Source organism: Mustela erminea, chromosome 18 (genome assembly GCF_009829155.1).
Source record: "Mustela erminea isolate mMusErm1 chromosome 18, mMusErm1.Pri, whole genome shotgun sequence".
In the NCBI taxonomy this organism is placed as follows: Eukaryota; Metazoa; Chordata; class Mammalia; order Carnivora; family Mustelidae; genus Mustela; species Mustela erminea.
This window is the reverse complement of record NC_045631.1, coordinates 40,787,000-40,809,195: the sequence shown is the minus strand read 5'-3', so window position 1 is coordinate 40,809,195 and position 22,196 is coordinate 40,787,000. Positions and strand designations below refer to the sequence as shown.

At 41.3% G+C, this 22,196-nt stretch overlaps 2 protein-coding genes and 1 long non-coding RNA gene across 6 annotated transcripts in view; 2 read left to right on the top strand and 1 right to left on the bottom strand.

The window, feature by feature from the left end:
- Positions 1-848: 848 nt before the first annotated feature.
- LOC116578264 (keratin-associated protein 3-3) lies at positions 849-1,558 on the top strand. The gene has a single exon (XM_032322363.1). The coding sequence runs from the start codon at positions 893-895 to the stop codon at positions 1,187-1,189; it is 297 nt and encodes a 98-aa protein (XP_032178254.1). The 5' UTR covers positions 849-892; the 3' UTR covers positions 1,190-1,558.
- Positions 1,559-15,504: 13,946 nt separating this feature from the next.
- Positions 15,505-21,267, top strand: KRT40 (keratin 40). The gene is made up of 7 exons (XM_032321090.1): positions 15,505-15,972; positions 16,667-16,749; positions 17,015-17,171; positions 18,553-18,714; positions 18,787-18,912; positions 20,227-20,447; positions 20,971-21,267. Exons 1-7 carry the CDS (start codon positions 15,529-15,531, stop codon positions 21,068-21,070), a joined length of 1,293 nt encoding a protein of 430 aa, XP_032176981.1. The 5' UTR covers positions 15,505-15,528; the 3' UTR covers positions 21,071-21,267.
- LOC116577602 overlaps positions 15,752-22,196 on the bottom strand; it is a 151,731-nt gene continuing 145,286 nt past the window's right edge. The window contains exons 3-6 of one of the 4 annotated variants that reach the window (XR_004280545.1): positions 18,464-18,722; positions 16,945-17,150; positions 16,664-16,737; positions 15,752-16,020 (exon numbers count right to left, since the gene is read on the bottom strand). This is a non-coding gene — a long non-coding RNA (uncharacterized LOC116577602). Of the gene's footprint in view, positions 16,021-16,663; positions 17,151-18,463; positions 18,723-22,196 lie in introns of all 4 variants that reach the window. The other 3 variants (XR_004280544.1, XR_004280547.1, XR_004280546.1) reach the window with 3 other exon arrangements.

Sequence of the window (22,196 nt, the reverse complement as noted above, 5' to 3'; positions counted from 1 at the left end):
CATTATCAAATATATTTAAGAATACAAGATAATGAAAATATATATGTTTAAGCAAAAGGCAAGTTACAGAAAAGTAGGTATGATTCCAGTAACATAATAATAAATGTATAGGAAAATGACTAGAGGCATATATACAAATATTCATAGAGAATATCTCTTGATGATAAGAATATGAGCAATTTTTCTTTATACTTTCCTATTTTGTCCAAATTTTTAAATATATAATATTTATAGTCAAAAATGGAATAATAGGTGTCTTTTAAAGTTTGCCATGTTTCTCAATAGCGTATTTCTCCATATTAATGTAAGTACGAAAGCCCCAACATTTAATACAATGTTCCATGTCGATTATATCTCAACAAAAAATTAAGTAATTTTTTAAAGTCCCAAAGCTAAAAGAAAGTTACTAAACTTAAGTTCAACTTTTCCAAACAAGAATACATCATCAGGCCAATTGATACAGACAGAGGCAAAAAGAATAAACACTAAACCATCACTAGAGATAAGACCTACAAACTACAGGTATACTATTGTGCAATATTCCCCAGAAAGTCTGGTGTTGGAATTGTAATAGCAGAAGCTCTTGGTGATACATCATAAAGCTTGTGTTCCAGTCACAAATAGCAAGAGTAATCAGTTCAGATTTAGCAAGGAATTCAAATAAATGTTAATTAGGAGAATAGAGACTCTTTACAAGCATCTAAATGTCAAACCAATCAAAGGATAATGGGTACACTAATGTAAACAAGAACCAGGAAAGAAGCCTTCTGGTTGGACCAACACCCACTGGGGAGGGTATATAAGAGCCTCAAAGCAAGAGGAGACATTCACACCTTAGAAGCCTTATCTGTCATTACAAGCAAATCAATTAAAAACACAGATTCCCAACACCATGGCTTGCTGTGTTCCCTGCTGCTGCAGCGTCCCCACCGGCCCTGCCACCACCATCTGCTCCTCTGACAAATGCTGCCGGTGTGGAGTCTGCCTGCCCAGCACCTGCCCTCACACCACTTGGTTACTGGAGCCAACCTGCTGTGACAACTGCCCCCCACCCTGCCACATTCCTCAGCCCTGTGTGCCCACCTGCTTCCTGCTCAACTCCTGCCACCCCACCCCAGGCCTGGAGACCATCAACCTCACGACCTTCACTCAGCCCTCCTGTGAGCCCTGCATCTCAAGCTGCTGCTGAATGATGGCTGCTTTGCTCCGTGCCTGACTTTGAAAGAATCAACCCAGAAGCTTTAGCGTTCACCTGTCTCTGTACCTGCAACTAATTGCCTCTGCTTTCCAAGTTGGAACAAGGATGACGTTATCCCTGCCAACCCTGGCTCAAAAAGAAACCAAGAGACTCTCAATGGCCAAGTGGTAGATATTAGTGATCAAGGGCAATTTGAGTAGGTGGATGCTATTGGCTTCCCAAAGTTTTTCATTTCCTAATATTAAAGATTATCTTTCTTTGGGTGCTTTGGGAATTCTGTTTCCAGAGTCGGGTGGTATCTTTCTGGAAACTGAGGAGCTTCTTGATGATCATACAATAAATTTTACATCTCTGGCATAGCACAAATGTCTACAATTATGTTTGTTTATTCCTATTAATTCATTAAATGTACTTCTCAGCCTTTTAAGTACTGAGAACATCTGCAAAACTAAAAAGTGTGACTGTGCAAATATTACTTGCTTTTATTGTTCTTGTTGCTTAAAGAAAACTAAGTGGTCTTGCATATAAGATGGTCCACTATTTCAGCATACTTGCAAATAGACTTTTCCTGCCTTGTCTTCCCAAGAAATGGTTTAAGGTAAATTGGGAAGAACTGAACATGACATGAAGACATAATATATTAACTCCCAATGGCCTCATGTGTTTATGCAAAAAAAAAATTAATAACATTATAATGTCATTATTCACTCAGTAAACAGTTATTAAATACCCGATTATGTGCCCTATATTTTATTGTTCCTGCTCAAAAGGAACAGACTGTCTAGCAGGTCAGGCAGATACAAACACAATACCCATTCATTCCTTCATACATTAACAATTATTTATTGAATGCTGGGCACCGTATTATAATAAAAAAAAATAAGTTCTACTAGAAGTATTAGCAAAGTGCTGTGACACCATAAAATTGAGGACAATTGAGAAATTAAGATTGTCGCCATGGTGATAAATAGGGGAAAGACAAAGACAAATTGACTTGAGCTTGTGGTCAAAGGGATTTGAAAGAGAAGAAGGTGTCAAAGATTAGGTAGTGGGGTTTTGTCACCTACAGAGCACAGGAGCAGAGAAGGAAGAGAGAATTAAAAAAGGATTTGTGGAGCATAACAAATAGCATGGAGGACATGGGGAGTTAGAGAGGAGAAGGGAGTTAGGAGAAATTGGAAGGGGAGGTGAACCATGAGAGACTATGAACTCTAAAAAACAATCTGAGGGGTTTGAATTGGCAGGTGGGTGGGAGGTTGGGGTACCAGGTAGTGGGTATTATAGAGGTCACAGATTGCATGGAGCACTGGGTGTGGTGAAAAAATAATGAATACTGTTATGCCAAAAATAAATAAAAAATAATTTTTTTTAAAAAAGGAAATACTGTATTTTGCTCTAGATATGTGAACTTTGAAGCACAACTGTTTCTAAATGGGAAATTAGTGAGCTGGAATTTGCCCAACAGTGTTCTAGAGAGAAAGAAGATGTATGAGGGAAGGTGCCCAAGTCTGTGTAAACGTTCTTATTAAGTACTTGCAAAGGGCTGGGTTGCTTGCATGCAGGATAAAATTCCATGAGGCTAACAAGAATGGCTTCTGGGGATAAAGAGGTGAATGGAGATACCAGATGTCAATCAGTACTAACAGACACCGAAGTTCCAGTACATGCAGAGATGACAAAGCTCTCAGTGCCTCTGGCATTCAACTGATGTTCCGGAAAGACACACCAAAAAGAGTAAAAAAAAAAAAAAAAAAAATCACAAATTGAGAAAAGAACACACCAAATTATTCTCGCTCTAGAAAAGTCTAAAACCAAGCCTGAGACAATCAAGAGAATCTTCCAGTGATTTAACTTCCTGTCAGAACAAAACTCAACACTCAACAATACCAAGACTTCCTGAAATATATCCTCCAGAATGAATGACATATTAAAAATTGTCAAACAGGGGTGCCTAGGTGGCTTAGTCAGTTAAGAAACTGACTCTTGCTTTTGGCTTGGGTTGTGGGCTCAGGCTGCAGGCTCTACACTCAGAGGGGAGTGGCTTCCTCTCCCTCTGCCCCTCTCCCACTGACCCACATGCTCCCTCTAATAAATAAATAACTCCTAAAAACAAAAAGAAAAAAGAAAACCCCACAAAAATTTGCCAGACATACGAAGAAGCAGAAAAATGTCATCCACAATAAAAGAAAAAAAAATCAGCCAATAGAAACAGGTCCATAGATACACAGATATTAGAATTAGCAGACAAGAATTTTATAACAATTACTATAAAAGTCATTATAAGTATTTTCAGGGACAAAGGGAAAGAGGAACGCAGTGTGAAAGGAAAAGAGTAAACAAGATGAAGAAGCTCACCAGAAAAGTGGAATTTTAAATTTTTAATAAAATTACAAGCTAAATTAAATTTAAATTATTTACATTAAGTGAGAAGCAAATAGAAATTCTAGAACTAAAAAGTATAATCTGAAATAAAGAATTCAGTAGATGGGCTTAACAGCAGATTGGAAACTGCCCATTAGGAGTGAGGTCAGTGAAATAAGAGAACTCAAAATAATCATAGATCAAAATTATCAAAACTAAAACAGAGAAAGGGACTGAAAAAAATGAACAGAACCTGAGCAGCCTCCTGTGGGACAGCACCAAGTGACCCAACAATTATGAAATAGGATTTCCAGAATGATCGGAAAGTGGGGCAGAAAGTTGGGTAGAAACAGGCTGATTTTTTGCCAAATTTAGTGATATAACTTATTAAACTACAAATTGAAGACTCTCAACAAACCCCAAACAGGTAACACAACCTACACACAAACACACACAACCACCTAGATATACCACAGCCAAACTGTTGAATAAAAAAGCTCAACAGCACGCCTGAAAGAAGTAAGAGGAGTAAATACACATTAAAAGAGGGCAGCAAAGAGAAGAACGTCTGACTTCAATACAGACAAAAAACGGAGGTCAGAGGACAATCAAATCTCATTGTAAAGGTCCGGGAGGTGGGGGGCGGGGGGGGCTCGGTTTTATAGTTTGTAAAAACCACTTTTTTTTTTTTAAGATTTTATTTATTTACTTGACAGAGACAGAGAGATCACAAGTAGTCAGAGAGGCAGGCAGAGAGAGAGGAAGAAGCCGGCTCCCCGCTGAGCAGAGAGCCCGATGCAGGGCTCAAACCCAGGACCCTGAGATCATGACCTGAGCCGAAGGCAGAGGCTTTAACCCACTGAGCCACCCAGGCGCCCCTGTAAAAGCCACTTTAAGAATGAAAGGAAAATGAAAACATGTTGGGATAAAGCTAATAAAAAGCATCCATCTGAAAGATCACTTTGGAGTTCCGGTTCAAGGTGACGCCTGAGAAGCTGTTGCACGCCCCTCTTCCCACAGATACCCAGGGTTACAGCTCCATCTGGAACAACTTTCTCTGACAGAAACCTAAGGGCTGGCTGAGGGGCACACGAGGTCACCGAGGCGGGTAGGAGGCTGGGGCACCACCTGGCCCCCACCGCTGGGGTGACGGTGGGGTGGGGGTTGGGGGGAAGGGGTGGGACCCGCCACCAGGAGAGAACTGAAAACCCCGAGCCTCTCCCTGAGTAGCTGTGCGTTCAAACCCCACATCCGGCATCCCAATTTTCAGACACACACTTGAAAGACAAGCCCCCAAAACATCCAACCCTTCAAACCAGCGGAGGCTCGCATCCCCAGCCCCACGCGACGGCCGTGAGAGAAAGGGCTCTCAAGGGGCCCGCGCCTGGACTCACCGGTGCAGGGCCCAGCTTCAGCAGCCCATGGTCCCCGGACTTCGACAGAGGAGGCGCTCCCGCTTATATTAGAGCGTGGGTGGCTGAGCCGGCAGGCGCTACTCCACACACACGCACCTCATCGACAAGCACCGACCGGAAGTTGGTGGGCGCCATCTTGGCGTGCTCCCGTTCGTGTTCCCGAGCTGCAGCGTTTCAGTCCTCAGCTGGTGCCCGGGTTTTTGCAGCCACAGCTGTCTAGTGGATGCGTCCTGATCACCTGGCTCTGGAGGCCAGCGGGGAGCTTGTGCTCCTGGCTACATGGGACTGTAAGAATCCGTGTCACCCAGTCACCCCGTCTGGCACCCCTATTTTTGGCAGTGCTACAAGGGGACACCTCCTGTGGCCCGTGGAGCTTACATTCATGTGTCCCAGAGGACTGTAACCAAAGGAGAAAGAGTTCTTACCCAGGAGCTTGGTCTTTCTAAGAAGCCTGTATCTGGGGCGCCTGGAGGGCTCAGTTGTTAGGCGTCTACCTTTGGCTCAGGTCAGGATCCCAGGGTCCTGGGATCGAGGCCCCTGTCGGGCTCCCTGCTCCTCCGGAAGCCTGCTGTTCCCTCTCCCCCTCCCCCTGCTTGTGGTCCCTCTCTCACTGTGACTGTCAGATAAATAAATTAAAAAAAAAAAAATAGAGGCCTTTAGCTAATCATATCTACACCTGAGGGGCAGGTTTCTAATTAAACACATACATCTGTAATCCTTTCTAGGAATCTCAGAGGGTAGGCGCTATCTTCACCTTCAGGCTCTGCAGCACTTCAGAACACCACTATCCCCTGAAAGGGAACTTTACACATGTCCTGTGCCCGAGGGACACCCTAGATTATTTCACACTTTTGGGTTCCACGGGACTGTGGCAACACATGGCAACAGGGGAGACAGTTCTTGGCAGGCTGCCACCCCAAGAAAACCACAGGGACAAGCATTTCCCCGCCCCCCACTCCCTCCTCTTTCTGTGAAGAAGAGGCGGGTTGCTTCTCCTGGGAGGACTCCAGACCCAGCACACATTTTGGGTTGAGTGGCTCTCAAGGAACATAGACTACGGACACCATCTTGGCAGGCACTCTGCCTTTCTCCAGCTCAGTGGTACGACCCAGAAAAGGGCTTATACACTCACCTTGAGCCCCTATTTTTGAAACTGCGGTTCAGTGGACACCTCCAGATCACCTGGCTTTCCTGGCTGGTTGGGCCAGACTATACACAGTCTCACAGGACTGTATATATTTGCCTACTTTAAAAAGCTAATGCCTAGGGGTCTGGTTCCCAGTCACCCTGAGTCTAGATGCTGACTAAGATCCTCCTCTTTGGGGCACTGACAGGTCTTGGCACATCCTTAATGCTGGGAGCTATTAAAAATATAATAGGCTACTTGCACAAGCACAGAGTTTGAAACACAATGAAGAGCCAGAGCAGAGCTGAACAACAAGGTTCATCTCCTACATAAGGCCACTCCTACATAAAGCCATCTACTGTATAGAACCTAGAATAAAGGTAAAGCAAGATGAAGAAATAGGGGATTATCTTCCAAATGAATAAGATAAAAATAAAATGGACTAAAGACTGGAACGTAAGATCTGAAACCATAAAACTCCTAGAAGAAAACATAGGCAGGAAGCTCCTGGATATAGGTCTGGACTATGATTTTTTAAATTTGATCCCCAAAGCAAAAGCCACAAAAGCAAACAAGTGGTACTACATCAAACTAAAAAGCTTCTGCACAGCAAAGGAAATCAGCAACAAAGTGAAAAGACAATCTGTTGAATGGGAGAAAATATTTACAAATCATATATCTGATAAGGTGAAATGTTCAAAATGTATAAAGAATTCATATAGCTCCATACCAAAACACAACCCAATTTAAAAATGGGCAGAAATTCTGCCTTTCTTTTTTTTTAATTTTTTATTTTTTATAAACATATATTTTTATCCCCAGGGGTACAGGTCTGTGAATCACCAGGTCTACACACTTCACAGCACTCACCAAAGCACATACCCTCCCCAATGTCCATAACCCCACCCGCCTTCTCCCAACCCCCCTCCTCCCAGCAACCCTCAGTTCGTTTTGTGAGATTAAGAATCACTTATGGTTTGTCTCCCTCCCAATCCCATCTTGTTTCATTGATTCTTCTCCTACCCACTTAAGCCCCCATGTTGCATCACCACTTCCTCATATCAGGGAGATCATATGATAGTTGTCTTTCTCTGCTTGACTTATTTCGCTAAGCATGATACGCTCTAGTTCCATCCATGTTGTCGCAAATGGCAAGATTTCATTTCTTTTGATGGCTGCATAGTATTCCATTGTGTATATATACCACATCTTCTTGATCCATTCATCTGTTGATGGACATCTAGGTTCTTTCCATAGTTTGGCTATTGTGGACATTGCTGCTATAAACATTCGGGTGCACGTGCCCCTTTGGATCACTACGTTTGTATCTTTAGGGTAAATACCCAGTAGTGCAATTGCTGGGTCATAGGGCAGTTCTATTTTCAACATTTTGAGGAACCTCCATGCTGTTTTCCAGAGTGGTTGCACCAGCTTGCATTCCCACCAACAGTGTAGGAGGGTTCCCCTTTCTCCGCATCCTCGCCAGCATCTGTCATTTCCTGACTTGTTGATTTTAGCCATTCTGACTGGTGTGAGGTGATATCTCATTGTGGTTTTGATTTGTATTTCCCTGATGCCGAGTGATATGGAGAACTTTTTCATGTGTCTGTTGGCCATCTGGATGTCTTCTTTGCAGAAATGTCTGTTCATGTCCTCTGTAAAAATGGGCAGAAATTCTGAATAGACATTTTTCCAAAGAAGACATACAAATGGTCAATAGATACATAAAAAGATGTTTATATCATTAATCATCAGGGAAATGCAAATTAATACCACCATGACATACCATCTCACATCATTCAGAATGGATAGTACTAAAAAGATAAGAAATAACAAGTGGTGGCAAGATGTGGAAAAAAGGAAACCCTTGTGCACTGTTAGTGGGAATGTAAATTGGTGCAGACACTATGGAAAACAGTATGGAGGGTCCTACAATATGATCCAGAAATTCCTCTTCTATGTATTTGTCTGAAGAAAATATAATTTTTATATAATTTTGTATAATTTTTATATTTCATATAGTTCTATATTTTGTATATATTTGTTGTATATAAAAAAGATACATGCACTCCTAGGGTCTCCTGGGAGGCTCAGTCTGTTAAGTGTCTACCTTCAGCTCAGGTCATGATCCCAGGGTCATGGGATTGAGCCCATGGGATCAAGACCAGGGTTACGGGACCGAGCCTGTGCTGAGCAGGGAGCCTGATTCTCCGTCTTCCTCTTTCTCCCCCCTCCCACTTGTGCTCACTCTTTCTTACTCTCTCTCTCTCTCTCCCTCAAATTAAAATCTTTAAAAAAAAAAAAAAAAAGATATGGGCACCTGGGTGGCTCAGTGGGTTAGGTCTCTCTGCCTTTGGCTCAGGTCATTATCTCAGGGTCCTGGGATTGAGGCCCACATCGGGCTCTCTGCTCAGTGGGGAGCTGCTTCCCCTCTCTGTCTCTGCCTGCCTCTCTGCCTACTTGTGACCTCTCTGTCAAATAAATAAATAAAATCTTTTTTATTAAAAAAAAAAGGATATATGCACTCCCATGTTAATTGCAACATTATTTACAATAGCCAAGATACAGAAACAACCTATACCATATATGGAATATTATTCAGGCATAAAAAAGAATGAGATCTTCCCACTGCAATAACATGGATAGACCTCAAGGGCATAATGATAAGTAAAATAAGTCAGATGGAGAAATATAAATGCTGTATGATCACTCATGTGTGGAATCAAAAACAAACAAACAAATAAAACCAATTTGATAGTTATGAAGAACAGATTGGTTGCCAGAGGCAGGGAAGTGGGGAGTTGAAGAAACGGGTGAACTGTTTTATTTCTTTTAATATAAATGAAAATAACTAAGTAAATACATTCTGAAGTTTATAATCTGGAAAAACTATAATCAACAAAGACAATAGCCTTCTAATAAAAAAGCATATATTTTTGTCATGATCAGACATTAGAAAACTATTAATAAATTTTACCAATACCATTTCTTCATGTATCTTAGCCCATAATCATCATGATGCTAACACTGTTAAATGTTATCTGTAGTAATCCTTAAATGCTTTAATTTTTTTTTTAATTCAGAAGTATAATATTCTGTTAAAAAGAGATGGGAATTGAAGAAAAACAACTGTGAGAACAGCTAAGAGAAAGTACTTCCAGAAAAAAACTTTCATTTGTGTTATAGCATGTAATAACCACCTTAGGAAGTTTTCTTTTAATTTTTATTTTTTGATAATTTCAAGTCAAACAATGATTTTATTGCCACTTTTTTGTAGGACCTGTGCATTTACCCTAATGGTATTTTCATCCACTGAAACCAATTGCCTTGGATTACAAAATGTTACCCCTATGATGAGGGAAACACTGAATGAAGTGCTTTTGGTTTAAAATAGTAATTTTGCCACAGGAAGGAACACTGGAAATGGTAAAAATTTAGGACAGTGGAGAATGTATTGCAAAGGGGCATATACTTTCTCCTGGATAAATAAACCAAGAAAAATAGGCAAAAGACTTGAATAGTTGCTTCGCAGAAAAAGATATCGAAATGGGCAATAAATGCATGAAAAGTTGCTCAGCATCAGTCATCAGAGAGATATAAATTAAACTATGAGATTAGTTTAGATTAGATTAGATTAGATTATTTAATGTGAATGTTGTGTGGCTGTATTCTTGAAGAACTGTTTGAATGATGGTATTATACTAGAATCAGAGAGAACACTTTTACACTGACATGTTTATAATTAAACTATGTGACAATAACCAATATTAATGAAGATATAGAGGAATTAAATCTCTCCTACATTATTGGTAAGAGTATAAAAGGGTATGTATAATCACTTTGGGAAAAGGCCTGGTAGTTTCTTATAAAAAGAAACATATACCTACTGTATGCCACAACTAGTCTACTCCTAAATATTTATGAGAAAGAAATGAAATACATATCCACAAAAATATTTGTACAAGAATATCTATGGGAGTTTTATTCATAACATCCCCAAAGAAGAAATATTCCAGATATTCATCCAAGGAGAATTGACACATTGTAGCATATTCATACAATGAAATACTCCTCAGCAACTTTGTGGGGTTTTGTTTTTTTTTTTTTTGAAAGAAGGGAAGAAAGAGAGAGAGAGGCAAGGAGGGAGGATGGGAGGGAGGGAGGAAGGAAGAAGGAAGGAAAGAGGGAAAGAAGGAAGGAAGGAGAGAGGGAGGAAGGAGATTGGGAGGAAGAAGGGACTAGAGGAAGGGAGAGAGGGAGGGAGAAAAGGAAGGAAGGGAGTGAGGAAGGGAGTGAGGAAGGGAGGGAGGAAGGGAGGAAGGAGGGAAGGAAATACTGTAGTGCTGGTATAAGTGACAACATGGATGAAATAAAAACTGTGACACTGAGCCAAAGAAATCAAATTTAAAAAGTACACACACTGTGATTTTACTTATGAAACTCACAAATAGGGAATACCAATCTCTGGTAACCAGAATCAGAGGAGTGTTTACCTTTGGGAGGTGGGAACTAAGTGAAAAAGGGTACATGGGAACATTCTGGTATCATGGAAATGTTAGGTATCTTGACTGGGGTGAGGGTGACATGGGTATATGCATTTGTCAAATTGCATTTCAATATATGTAAATTTCATCTCAACTTAAAAATTTTGGAAGAAAAAAAGAATATGTACTTGGCAATTACGGAGGTATTGGGGACCAAGGTTGACTAACTGGAGACCCTACATGGGCATTATTTTACTATCTATGAAGTGAAATATATCCATATTGTTTATGCCTTGACAACTCCATGTAGAAGTGACAGGTTATGATTTTTCCCTAGAGCGAGGACTAAGTAAGTCCCAAAGGAGTTGCATGACTAGATGAAGACAACAGAGCTAGTTAGTAAGAGCACTGCAACGAGAACGTAAATATGACCAGGAGGATGTCACTGTTCGTCCTCCCCCTATCTTCCTTGTCCTGCAGCATTCAGCTTCTTTCCTTAGCAATTATGTGTCAAACAGAAGCCTCTACTGAGCCAAGTGTTTATATTTTTAGCAAACACTTATTAAGGGCCCATTATATTGTGTCCCAAGTGCTGAGGATCAGGCAAATAAGATATGCTGGTCTTAGAAGAGACATTTTCCTAAAAGGAGAAAGAACAGTAAACACAAAATACTGATAATGGTAAGAGATGTGACAACTGCTGTAACGGACATGTGTGCGATGGGAAATGCCTCCATCTCGGTGTGAGGAGCTAGACATCGTTTCAGCTGTCTTAACAGGTGGTTTCATCCAGGGTGGCAGAAGAGCAGTGGACCAAGGAAGCACCACCTACAAAGCTTGAAGGATGGCTGCAGTCTGGGGTTTGTGAGACAAAGTATCGGGAAATTAGCTTAGAAAGTTAAACTGGCACCAGATTGGAAAAGGTCATTTGCCAAGCCAGGAAGTTGGGATGTTATAGGTGGAAAGTGGCAAAAAATGGATTTGCATTTTATTAAAGTGATTACAGCCCTTGTAGGTGGATGTTCTGAGGTAAGGGCACATTACAAGAAGAAACCATGATGTCATGTTATCATGACCTTTAACAGCATCTCTTTATTTTCTCTATTCCCAATGTCCCCTCCTTTTGAGGATGATATGCCATAAAAAGGAATTCTGGGCAATTTCAATATTCTTTTTGTTGTTGTTTTGTTTTTGTTTTTTTCTTTTTTTTAATTTATTTTTTATTTATTTTCAGCATAACAGTGTTCATTATTTTTTCACCACACCCAGTGCTCCATGTAATCCGTGCCCTCTATAATACTCACCACCTGGTACCCCGACCTCCTACCCCCCCCCCGCCCCTTCAAAACCCTCAGATTGTTTTTCAGAGTCCATAGTCTCTCATGGTTCACCTCCCCTTCCAATTTCCCCCAACTCCCTTCTCCTCTCTAACTCCCCATGTCCTCCATGCTATTTGTTATGCTCCACAAATAAGTGAAACCATATGATAATTGACTCTCTCTGCTTGACTGATTTCACTCAGCATAATCTCTTCCAGTCCCGTCCATGTTGCTACAAAAGTTGGGTATTCATCCTTTCTGATGGAGGCATAATACTCCATAGTGTATATTTGTTTTTGTTTTTAAGTAGGCTCCACACCCAGCATGGAGCCCAGCATGGACTTTGAACTCACGACTTGAGATCAAGACCTGATCACGGATCAGACACTTAACCAATTGGGCCACCCAGGTACCCCAGCAATTTCAATATACTAAGATAGGAACTAAAGCTATAGATTGTCATACAACACTACCTAATTAATCAAGCCCAAAATAAAATAGCCCTGTGTGCTGGTGCTCTCACTACTTTCCTCTCTCTCCATCCTCTCTCTTTCCATATATCAACATTTTACAAATAGAAATTAGCTTAAAATTAAAGGAAGTATTTCTTATTTTTACCTGCAGTTACTTTAAAATAATGACACATTGCTGCATTTTCATTAACTGGAATCTACAATAGACAACCAAGACATGGATTCTCTTCCAAGAAATCCTTCCTTTAATTCATTAGGTTACTGTGGAAATAAGAATTTTCCTTCTAATTTCTGATTTTCAAATGTTTTTGAGTCCTTAAACTCATGTCCTCTGCAAAAACCATCAATACACCGTCAGCACTCCAAGAACATGAAATGGGCAGGAGACATAAATGGACATTTCTCCGAAGAAGACATACAAGTGGCCAACAGACACATGGAGAAAAGTTCAACATCACTTGCCTCAGGGAAATACAAATCAAAACCACAATGAGATAACACCTCACACCAGTCAGAATGGCTAAAACTAACAATTCAGAAAGCAGATTTGGTGAGGATGTGGAGAAAGGGGAACCCTTTTACACTGTTAGTGGGAACGCAAACTGGTGCAGCCACTCTGGAAAACGGTATGGAGATTCCTCAAAAAGTTAAAAATAGAGCTACCCTACAACCCAGCAAGTGCACAACCCAGCAAATAAATAAAGGTATTTATCCAAAGGATACAAAAATAGTGATTTGAAGGAGCACATGCACCGCAATGTTTATATTAGCACTATCCACAATAGCTAAAATATGGAATGAGCCCAAATGACCACAATAGCTAAAATATGGAATGAGCCCAAATGACCATTAACTGATGAATGGATAAAGAAGATATGGTGTGTAAATATATAGTGGAATATTACTCAGCCATCAAAAACAATGAAATCTTGACGTTTGCAATGATGTGAATGGAACTACAGTGTATTATGCTAAGCGAAGTAATTCAGTCAGAGAAAGACAAATACCATATGATTTCATTCATATGTGGAATTTAAGAAACAAAACAGATGAACACAGGAGAACAGAAGGAAAAATAAAATAAGATAGAGAAAGAGAGGGAGGCAAATCATAAGAGACTCTTAAACATAGGGAACAAACTGAGGGTTGCTGCAGGGGAGGAGGGTAGGGGGATGGAGTAATGGGGTGAAGGAAGAGGGCATTAAGGAGGGCATGTGATGTAATGAGCACTGGGTGTTATATGCAACTGATGAATCACTACACACTACCCCTGAAACTAACACCACACTATGTGTGAACGAACTTGAATTTAAATAAAATGATGAAAGAATAAAAAAGAACATTTAGCATTGTTGAAATGTAAAGAGAATCACTAAAATCAAACCCAACTCCACTCTGAATAATAAAACCTAAGAGTCTACAATGATACCTCCCTGAAGGTTCCCAATCCTATCTGATCTTGGAAGCTAAGCAGAGTCAGTCCTGGTTAGTACTTGGATGGGAGAGTAATAAATCCTAAGAGGCTATTTACACCCATCTATTTAAAATCTCTTGGTTTGTTTTTGGTTTTGGTTTTTCCATTATCACCTACCTAGGTAAGAGTGTTCAGAGTTAGAAAAAAAGAAACTAAATTTTTCTGGATCATGAAAATTTTAACTTTGTAAGAATAGTGGGGTTTTTTTCCAAATTTTAAAGTATCTGGAGGCAATCTGCTCTGCCACCCTTTGAAAATGAAATAAATACCACAATTACTCCAAGCAAAGTAAAAGAGATTATTCTACATACTGGAGAGGAAATTCAAGACATAGTCTTAAAAAGTTTTATCTCAGATCCCTATCCATTTGGTACTGCACCAGGGATTTCAACCAATGGAACTGCTGGTCTGGAACTCACCTTATACCATTTTATTCCCCAGTCCCATTATTTCAAATTTTTATACTTGTGGCCTTAAAAAGGAAGTAAATAAGAGAAAACAGAGTCTATCTCAGGAGAGAAGCCTTCTGTAGCTTCTTAGCCCCTATTCTGAAGTATAACCCATGAGGGCTTATTTTCCCAAGAGACTAAAAGATTATAACCTACAAATCATATTTCATTAGGGTGCCTGGGTGGCTCAGTGGATTAAGCATCTGCCTTCAGCTCAGGTCATGATCCCAGGGTCCTGGCATTGAGCCCTTCATTGGGCTCCCTCCTGAGCAGGGAGCCTGCTTCTCCCTCTCCCTCTTCCCTCCTCCCTGCTTGTGCTCTCTCTCTCTCTCTCTCTCTGTGACTCAAATAAATAAATAAAATCTTTTAAAAAAGAAATATTATTTCACTCTTATTATTAATACAGGTGAAAAACAGTATCCTAATCTAAAATATGAGCCATAAGAATGTGGAAAAAACAAGTTTCAGGAAATCAAAAATCACCACTCCAGATCTTAACAACCAATTTGTATTTTTGCGTTGAGGACACAGATTATGCCCATCAGTTATGTAAATTGACTTTTCAATTTGCGCACAGGTAGACATGGTTCATACACACACATGCACACACACACACACACACACACACACACACACACACATACTTTAAACCCAGTTCACACCTCACTCCTCTACCATGTGAACACAGCAAGACCAAAAAAGCATTACAAAGATTGCTAACTACATAGAACATTTTATGATGGTGGCACAAACAAATAAATGGCATTTAATGATAAGTAATATGAATTTTTAAAGGATACATAAACAATTTCCAATAGATAAGAGTAAAATCTGTGGGAATATTATTTTCGTTATTTGTAATCAATTGTATCTGTAATTACCGAGTGGCCAAATTTTTTCTGCCTTTCCATATTCTACCAAAAAGACAATGCTTCCTATTAAGATTTTCTGAACCAATCATTTAATCCTACTGGCACATGGAAATAGTGTCCTTACTTGGTAACCTGAAGTTATGCCTCTTTTATGAGGCATAAAACTCTTCTCAGCAAACAAACAACACTAATGAATGTTCATATGAAAACTGGCACCAACAATGATAAACAGAACATCTGGTATATTCTGTAAATACTCATTTTGCGGGCTGTATAAAAGTCTCAGGAAGCAAAGAGACCTTGGGAGCCAGTCAGTTGGAGTTTCACAACTAGTCTTTGTTCTTCACATCTAACAGGATGACTTCTGACTGTTCCCCCACGTGCTGCTCTTCTGAATCCTGTGCCAGAGCTTCTGACTGTGCATTTGCTTCAACCTGTTCCGTGGACACCACTTGCCTCCCCAGCACCCCTGCTACATCCAGATGCCAGACTCCCAGCTTCCTATCCAGGTCTCGTTTGCCGACTGGTTGCCTCACACCATGCTACTTGGCTGGGACTTGTAATCCGTGCATGGTGGGGAACTGTGCTTGGTGTGAGGATGGAGTGTTCAACAGCAACGAGAAGGAGACAATGCAGTTCCTCAATGACAGACTCGCCAACTATCTGGAGAAGGTGCATGGCCTGGAGGAGATGAATGCGGAGCTGGAATGCAGGATCCGAGAGCAATGTGAAGAGGACCTCCCACTGGTGTGCCCTGATTATCAATGTTACTTCGACACCATCGAAGAGCTCCAGCAAAAGGTCTGATGTCTCTCATTGCCCTAACCTGTGATTTGCTTTATCCTTATACTAAAAAAAAAAAAAAAGAAAGAAAGAAAGAAAAGAAAGTCTGTTCTATGGAAGTCCCCCACCCCCCAGGGAAAGGGGTCTTCCAAGAAGTAGTGTGACTTAGAGGAAAAGGTGATGGGCTGAGCGTCAGCAACCATCAGCATTAGCCATGGGGCTCCAGTAATCATGAAGTGGCCCAAATAAACTCACTCACATCTAGATTATGTCATCCAGAGAATGAGAAGAAAACTGTATGTAACACTGGATATTTATGCTGCTATCTTTAACATAGATATTGAAATGTCATCTTTTTAATCGTGTAATATCATCCTTGTAATCGTTTTCTTTTCTTACTGATGAATTTTTATCATTGTGGATGGGGATACACTCATAATACAAACTACCTTGGGAGAAAAATCCAAGTTCAACTGCCAGGAATATTGCAAAATGTCTTAGATCACTGAAAAATCTTTTTTTTCTATTTCTTTTATAAATTGGTCCTGCTTTTCTCTTCATTGAAGTGATATGGTTAATAAGAAAAATAGGCTGAAAGCTATTTTATACTTTCTTATAAAGACTTCTAAAAGATGGCATAGTTGTTAAATAAATAGTTATTTACATTTCTTTCAAAGAGCCCTCTATTACATATAACTAACTTACTTACCAGATCCTGTGCACGAAGGCAGAGAATTCTAGACTTGCTGTACAGCTTGACAACTGCAAACTGGCTGCCGATGACTTTAGATCAAAGTAAGTTAAATTTGAATTTGAAAATAATTTATGGCTGCCCCTCTCTCTCTCTTTCCCCCAAAGTCTCTCACACATGCACACATCTGCACACACCTCCGATATTCTCTATATAAGCTTTACTTTAAGCTAAGAATGCTCACAAAACTCACATTTGTTATTTGGGATATGGCTTCCTTGAGTCCTTGTGTCACTCACCAGCATGCCCAGAACCATATGTGGTGTCTAGCAAAGTAATCACCATCTCGTATCTCTTTGGCTCTAAAAGGTACGAGTCTGAACTGTCTCTTCGCCAGCTGGTAGAGACAGACATTGGTGGCCTGCAGGGGATCCTGGGTGAGCTGACTCTGTGCAAAGCTGACCTGGAGGCCCATGTGGAGTCTCTGAAGGATGATCTCCTTTGCCTTAAGAAAAACCATGAAGAGGTGAGGAAAGTGGTAAAATTGCTGAACAAATGTAGAAGTGACAAAGTCAAACTGATAGATTTCATGTTGTGTATATAAATCTAACTTGGACAGATATTGCTAAAGCTGGAATGAGATTACTCGAGGCACCATTACAGGATTTTTGTTCCCTTAGTGCCCACAGTTCTTGGTCATAACACTTTGAAGAATGAAGAAGTAGACCAGATAAAGAGTGGTGGCAGCAAAGCAAAATTTATTGAGTGATAGCATAAAGCTCCTGGAGAGGGAGGGGAACCGAGAGGGTTGCCGTTTTCCCTTTCCAGTTTAGCAGTTTTTAGAAGCTCTTTCCAGAAACTATCTTGAGCATCCTGAGTGTGGGTCTCCTGTGGCTTGGCCACTACTGTGCGCTGATCAAGGCTTTGATGAGGCACCTGTCTACCTATCAGGTTATTGTTCATGTGTTGCTGGTCTTTGGGGCTGATATCTGGAGACTAACTGCCTCAATTTGAGATAGTGACCAGTGTTTTATGGGTAATTGTTTGTTTCAGGATATTTGGCAAATGTCACTTCTGCAGAAGCTGCCAGATGGGAGGCTATTAAGGTCTTGTCCTTGCTGTAAAACAGGATGCTAGCACGGTTTTGTCTTAGCATCCTGATCCCAGTTTTCTTGTTGGGGACCCTGGCCCTCACGACCCAAGTATCCAATTAACCTCTAACAGCACTAACATTGTCCAGGCTGATCACTCCAGCATATCTCTGGATGTACATATGGAATGGCCCCCAGCCAGTAACACATGAAAGAACCACTGTTTACCTGCCATTGTTTTTGTGAAGGAGGCAACTCTATAAATGGCCTTCCTTGGAGGCTTTATGCCAGATGTACCTCTAATCCATAAAGTGTGAAAATCAGACTGATAAACACAGGGTATGAAGGCCGTTTCAGAATGGGGATAACATTTCAGAATGGGGATAATATTTGGGCCACTATTTTAAAATAGTCTCTATAAACCTTTTCATAAAATATGAAGTATATGATTATCTCACATTGATGAAGCTACAGAGTGAAAAGCTGAATGATGTAACATCGTATATTTTCCCTTTGAGCATGTGATGATGATAATGGCATTTACTGAGACCTTCCTCTGTGCCAAGGACTTTCATAAGTGATTTATATGAATATTAACTTGTATCTCACACAATAACTCTCTGGGGAAGGCAAAATTATTATACCCATTCTGCAGATGCAGAAACTGAGCAATAAAAAGAGATTCAACCTAAGCAATCTGACTCTAAATCCCACATTTTTTACTCACTTCTCCAGAAACAGGATGCCCTTGGGATGTCAAAGTGAATTTTCTTCTCCAGCCCTCTGTGGCTTTCTTTACTCCATGTCCTCTTTCAGGCGGTCAGCTTGCTCCGGGGACAACTCGGTGACCGACTCAGTGTGGAGCTGGACACTGCCCCCACCATCGACCTCAACAGGGTCCTGGATGAGATGCGTTGTCAGTATGAAACAGTGCTGGCCAACAACCGCAGAGACGTGGAAGAATGGTTCGCTGTTCAGGTCAGCATCTGGAGCAAGAAAAATGACAGGCTTCGTCCTTCTTTGCATCCTCTAATCATACCTGTGTTTCAGACCGAGGAGCTGAACCAGCAGCAGGTGTGCAGCACAGAGCAGCTGCAGGACTGCCAGGCAGAGATCCTGGAACTGAAACGCACAGCCAATGCTCTGGAAATCGAGCTCCAAGCGCAGCAAAGCCTGGTATGGGAAGGAAAGACAGCTCTGTTTTTCTCACTAAACAATCAGGCCCTGAGATGCTATCCCCTCTTCCATAACCCCAAGGAGAGACCCACAGTTCACAGGGCAGAAAGTCTGAATTTCTAATTTGCAACAGCTGTATTCCCTTGTTTTCCCCCAAATACTGCTGCTTACCTAGCTAGAAGCAGAGGTAATAGGTCAACAGCTTTGTACTGTCCCAGCAGGATGCCTGACCTTCCCTCCTGGCCTTGAGCATGATCCCCAGCACCTTCCAGAGTCAGAGAGAGAGAGAGAGCACGCATGCAGGAGGGTAGGAGCAGGATGAGAGTGGAATCTCTGAGCCAAAGGCATTCAAGTATTCTAGTGGGTTTTAACTCTGTTTTGATATGGGCCATGTTCCCAAACTCATCATCATATAAAAGAATGGTATTCACACTTTGCATTCTACCACTACCCTAAAATTTCCCAGGATCCACACCTCAACCAGACCCTTCACTGCACCCCACACCACCAAGCAACCGGAATACCATCCACTGGGGGCCCCTGGCTGGCTCAATCAGAGGAGTGCGACTCTTGCTCTCAGGGTCGTGAGTTCGAGCCCTACACTGGGCATAAAGATTATTTAAAATAAATAAACAATTTAAGAAAAAAAGAATACCACACTAGCCGCATCCAGTGAAATACCACTGTCTGTGCCACGTTACAGCCTAGGGAGACTGTCTTGGTGAATAATAGCTGCACATTCATCCTCTGAGAGCCTTAAAAGCCTCTCAGTAGTTTTACGGGGTAAACCCCTTTACTAACCCCACTATATAGATGAGGAAGACTGAGATTCAGATTACATAGGGGCCATGCAGTTTTTTAAGAGGCAAAAGTGGAAGCTGGATCCAGCTGGTTCAATCCCAGAGCCTTTTCTCTGAACCACTCTTTAGGGCTCCTCCCCACCTCAAGCCCACACTCAGTTTCTCCTCTCAAATGCTGTTGACCCTCCTGAAGCTACATCTGAGTATGTTGCAGGTTGTAGTGAGCACAGTGATGGTAGGAATAACTAACCCTTATACAGCTTTTAAAATTTTTTCCAGGCACTATTCAAAGTGCCTTACACATATTAATCCATTTAATCCTCACAACCATCCTATGAGTTAAATACTTTGCATTACCCATTTTTTAATAGAATAAAACGGAGGCTCAGAGAAGCTAAGTCATTTTCTCAAAGTCACACAGCTGCACTAGGGTAGAGCAAGGATTTGAAAGTAGCGCTCTGGCCCCAAGACTATGCTAAACAGCCCTCCTGAATACACTCTTTTCCTTCTGCAGACAGAATCTCTGGAATGCACTGTGGCAGAGACGGAGGCCCAGTACAGCACCCAGCTGGCCCAGATACAGTGCCTGATTGATAATGTGGAGAACCAGCTGGCCGAGATCAGGTGTGACCTAGAGCGGCAGAACCAGGAGTACGAGGTGCTGCTGGACACAAAGGCCCGGCTGGAGTGTGAGATCAACACGTACCGTGGTCTCCTTGAGAGTGAGGACAGCAGGCAAGTTCCACACGATTATTCCCCAAATCCCCCAAGTCACAAAGAGGCTCATGCAGGAGAATCCTGCCTCCTCAAGGTCTGCCCAAGGTGAAACCTCCCTAACGCATTAAAGAATCTCCTTACAAGGGTAAAATACAAACAAACAAAAAATAGCTCAGGCTAATCACATGACAGTAGAAGTGTTCAAAAGTATTCAGAAGTTCAAAAGCAGAATGAGTATCATATATAAGATTCCATGCTGGCGATCTCCCTTTGTTTCTGTCTGGCACCAAAGGGAAATCAGGAACATGCACAAGACAACATCTGCAAGTGAAGTAAACATGTAAAATTGTATTCAGCTGGCGTAGCTGCAGTGCATGTGGAACTGCAATGCTGGGTCCAGGCCTGATATAGGCTTAAGTCAAATGTTACTAGGCGAAGAGTGTTCAGAAGATCATTTGCAGGGCAGATATTGGCATGACCTTTCCTGAGTTGAAATTCTATCCAGCTTTCCCTTGTTAAACCTGGTTCAAAATTTCCACAGGCTCCCCTGTAACCCATGTTCTGCCATAAGCACATCAAGCAACACCTGTGAGCCTTGCTCGGCGTATGTGATTTGCACGGTCGAAAACTGCTGTACGTGAGCTCTAAACCCCCCGTGTGTTGGATGGCGGAATCAAAGTCGGCGGGGTCCTGGAAAGCAAAAGGGGCAGCACAGACAGCTGCACCTGAAAGTCAAGAAGGCATTTCTACCCTAAACTTGTCCTCTAAACATCCTCACTATATTTCTGCTTTATCATTTCCTCTCCCGCCTGCTTGTGATATTAGAGCAGTCTATAAAACTTTCTTGCTCCAAATAAAATGTGTTTCATTCCTTTAACATGGCAAACATAGCTTTGTGGCTTATAACTGTGGATATAATAATGATGTGATGCCAGGGTAATTGCTTATGCCTGGCTTAATGCAAAATCAAAGTGGAACTGAAGTAGGAAACTCTATCCTTTTCTACATGGACATGTATAGAAGGAGTTCACCTGGGTTGTCAAACATTGAAATGGCCATTTTATTTTTGGATAAAACAATAAGACCTTCCTCAGTAAAATCTCATAGAGTCCTAATTTTTAGTTAAGAATATAATATCCTTGGGGCACCTGGGTGGCTCAGTGGGTTAAGCCTCTGCCTTCAGCCCAGGTCATGACCTCAGGGTCCTGGGATCGAGCCCTGCATCAGGCTCTCTGCTCAGCCGGGAACCTGCTTACCCCTCTCTCTCTCTCTGCCTGCCTCTCTGCCAACGTGATCTCTCTCTGTCAAATAAATAAATAAAATCTTTTAAAAAAAAAAAGAATATAACGTCCTTGTAGCTTTAACAATGCACTAAATAAAATGCCAGTAATTGTAGCACTTAGTGTTGCATAAAATTTTTAATCTAAAAATATAATGCATCACTCATTTGTAAGAACCAGCAAAAAGCCTTGCATTCTAGTGTCTGTGTATATAGTCCACCATGAGAACTCTCATGTAAAACAATGGCCTCAAAATTTACCTGCTGTAAATGTAAGAAGCATTCATGACCCAAGGACTCAGGCTTCTCATAGTATGTATTTGATATTTACAACTCATGGATTACTTGCTAGCCCTACAGAGGTGATATTTCCTCCCTATACTCAGTCTGGACCTAAAGCCCAACCTTTCTCTCTCCTACACAGCCTCTTTCCCAGAAGGCTCCAGCCAGGACAACACTGTGAAGGGAACTCCTTTCTATTACTCTCA

Excerpts from the sequence above, each read along its gene's own strand:
- LOC116578264 (XM_032322363.1), top strand. The coding sequence starts at position 893 with ATGGCTTGCTGTGTTCCCTGCTGCTGCAGCGTCCCCACCGGCCCTGCC.
- KRT40 (XM_032321090.1), top strand. The coding sequence starts at position 15,529 with ATGACTTCTGACTGTTCCCCCACGTGCTGCTCTTCTGAATCCTGTGCC. Across the intron at positions 18,715-18,786 it reads AAGAATGGTTCGCTGTTCAG|ACCGAGGAGCTGAACCAGCA; the intron begins GTCAGCATCTGG and ends CCTGTGTTTCAG. Across the intron at positions 20,448-20,970 it reads CTTGAGAGTGAGGACAGCAG|GCTCCCCTGTAACCCATGTT; the intron begins GCAAGTTCCACA and ends AAATTTCCACAG.